This window comes from Nicotiana attenuata, unplaced genomic scaffold (genome assembly GCF_001879085.1).
Source record: "Nicotiana attenuata strain UT unplaced genomic scaffold, NIATTr2, whole genome shotgun sequence".
Taxonomy (NCBI): domain Eukaryota; kingdom Viridiplantae; phylum Streptophyta; class Magnoliopsida; order Solanales; family Solanaceae; genus Nicotiana; species Nicotiana attenuata.
In genome coordinates this window covers 14,349-17,333 of record NW_017679323.1, presented here as the reverse complement: position 1 = coordinate 17,333, position 2,985 = coordinate 14,349, and the positions used below count along the sequence as shown (strand labels likewise).

The following is a 2,985-nucleotide window of genomic DNA, read 5'->3' as shown; positions in this document are numbered from 1 at the left end:
CTCGTGGCTTCTGAACTCTTCTCATTCAAATTACTAGCATAGGCTATGGCTGCCCAATTGTCAGGTACTCGTGGCAGCGTCATTCTTTCCCGTTGAAATCTATCTACAAACTCTCTAAGTAACTCTGAGTCTCCTTGCTTGATTTTGAAGATATCTTCCATTCGCTTTTCAACTTTTTGAGCTCCCGAGTGTGCTTTGATAAATAAATCTGCAAGCTCAGCAAACGAATTTATAGAATTTTCAGGTAAAAGAGAATACCATGTTAAGGCTCCTTTAGTGAGTGTTTCACCGAATTTTTTGACCAAGACCGACTCAATTTCTTGCTTAGTCAAATCATTGCCCTTGACACCTGTTGTGAATGCAGTAACGTGATCTCGTGGATCTGATGTACCATCATACTTTGGAATATCAGGCATCTTAAACTTCTTTGGAATTGGGAGGGGAGCAGCACTTGGCTTCCATAGTTGTTGGGAATATTTATCTATATCCACTCCCTTGATCACGGCGGTACTCCAGGTATTTGCTCTATGCGTTCATTTTGCTCCTTAAGCTGTTTCTGCAAGGTTAGTACTAGATTTTGTAAATCAGAGTTAACTGGATTACCTGGGTCTCTCTCTTGTGTTTCACTAGGGGTTCCACCGCTGCCTGAATTAACCAATCTTGAACGAGAATTCTCCAAAGTGGTGTTGTTTGGAGTAGATGTGGGTGGAACAGCATGTAATTGGCTAACAAAAGCTTGAAGAGCGTTATTGACTTGAGAGGCAATAAGTTTTTGCAGAGCCTCATTCATGGTTTCAACATTTTCGAATTGAGCCTGTCCATCTGTGTGAGATCCATCAGGAGTGCCTTCACGAGACCATAGTGGGGAGCCTCGTGGAGAACCTTGTGGAGAGCCTTGTGGGGAATCTTCCTGAAGTTGTTGGATTGTCTGAATTTCTGGGTTTCCTTGAGTGTTGTCATTGTTGTTCGACATGATTGATGCAATCAAGAAAATTAGGTTGAGATATGCTTAATTATCAGATTTCCGGTAACGGAACCAATTTGTTTAACCAAAAATTAGATTTTAGGTCAAAGCTTGAATTTAGAAGAACTCGGGTTACTGATAATCGAAAAAGTATATAAGAAAGAGATTTTGAATGATATAATCAGAAAGCAAAAAGAACAAAGTTTATTCCAGTAATATTTTCTCGTGTCCTACAGATGTTGTGACTTTCTCCTTTTATAGTTAATTTTAAGAGAAAGTGTAATGCCTTTGTCTTAATGAGGCAATTACGAGCAATAAATGACATTAAAAGAAACGTTACTCAATCATTCATATTAAATACAAATTCTCTAACGTATTTGGCATTTAATACTGAATTTGGACTCTTTTCTGCTATCAGATTCATGTCTTCAATTCCTTCCGATCTTCGAGCTTTAAATGACTCAAACAGGTACGAGTCTCGTTTCATTTGAATAATAGCTCGTGCCTTTAAGTATCTTCTCTCCCGCATTTGTTGTTGCTCGTGCCTTCTAACTGATTACCACGCTTTGACTATTTGACCGGTCCACGTGTCATGACACGTCATCTTCAATATTTAAATTCAGTTTTTTCCTAATACACTTGGCCCATGCATTAGCTTCTTCTACCACCTCCTCCTATATTTAATTAATATTCAATGTAATGAATTACTGTTATTTACATAAATTCATTCATGTGTAATATTCAAGTTATAAACAAAGCTTCTCTCAAGATCTACGCAAGCGCATTGATAGAACGGGGTAATATACACTCTTTGTTTTGAATGGCACAAAGATAAAATACTTAATATTGGTTGTAAAAGTATAGATAAGTAATACAAAACAATTAACAGCTTGTTTAGATGGTTGTTACATATTGTATTGTATCGTATTGTAACTTTGAATACGATGTTTGTTTTGGTTGTTATTTAAATTTTATTGTATCGTATCGTTAAGTCCGTCGTTACGTAACGACGAAATGTGCCTTTATGTAAGGACCGATTTGGTGTGATTGCGTCATTTTCTCTCATCTCACCCTTCATTATTATTAAATAATTTTATTTTATCATTTCTATACCCTACCTTTTTATATAACAAATTTACCCCGTATCATAATTTTTCTTTATAATATTGTCAGTTTATTCTTCATATTGTTGGTGCATGATATCATGAAACAACAACAAACAATACGATCTATCCAAACATTATACTAATTAAACGATACAGTATAATACAATACAATACGATATATTATGAAACGAGGTGTAACAACCATCCAAACAAGCTGTAAAGGTAAGAGAAGTATTTTTCATACACACATTTATCACATATCAAGCATGGAAAAGGAGTACCTTTCGTTTAAAATCGACACTTTTAGCCCTTGTCTTGTAGACATTCTTGACAAGTTGTTGGTAAGACTTTTTGAGGCGAAGTTGTTGTTCCACCCAAAGTGCGCTAAGGAAGCACACATCAGGACCCCCATCACTATTGCTCGTCGCTATAGCCGCCATATCTAAGAACTTGGTATTCAGATCGTCGATATTCTCAACTGCAAGATATTCAAGCATCTGTTTTAAAGTAGGTCCCGCTGCTCCGGCCGCCGTCATGTTCAGTACGGCGGTGTAAGATAACAGAGACAGCACTATGTTCTCAGCATTGGAGCCCTTTTGGATCTCCTTCAGCATAAGCTCACTAGTAACTTGCGCACAGAAATCCTTCTTCTCTTCTTTCTGTTTCTCCATATATTCTTGTTTTTGTTTCTGCACGTCTTCGTTATTGGCTACTGTTATATATAGAATTGGATCCTAAAACCCTATAGGGTTGGACTATTGAAAATTAATTTACTGTTTACAACTTGTATTCTTTGGTTACAAGAATTCCCTAGTATATATGGTAACTTTTGGTTACCCAAAATACATGATATTCCTTAACCTCCCTGATATTTCTCCATTATGAATTATTTGAAGATATTATTCCCTATTATCA

At 36.5% G+C, this 2,985-nt stretch overlaps 1 protein-coding gene across 1 annotated transcript; it reads right to left on the bottom strand.

Annotated features, from left to right (window-relative positions):
* Positions 1-2,351: 2,351 nt before the first annotated feature.
* On the bottom strand, positions 2,352-2,741 carry LOC109221742 (serpin-ZX-like; the record flags this gene model as incomplete). Its single annotated transcript, XM_019386194.1, has 1 exon — positions 2,352-2,741. A coding segment is annotated over exon 1 (390 nt), but the record flags the coding sequence as incomplete, so codon positions are not given.
* Between the last annotated feature and the right edge of the window lie 244 nt (positions 2,742-2,985).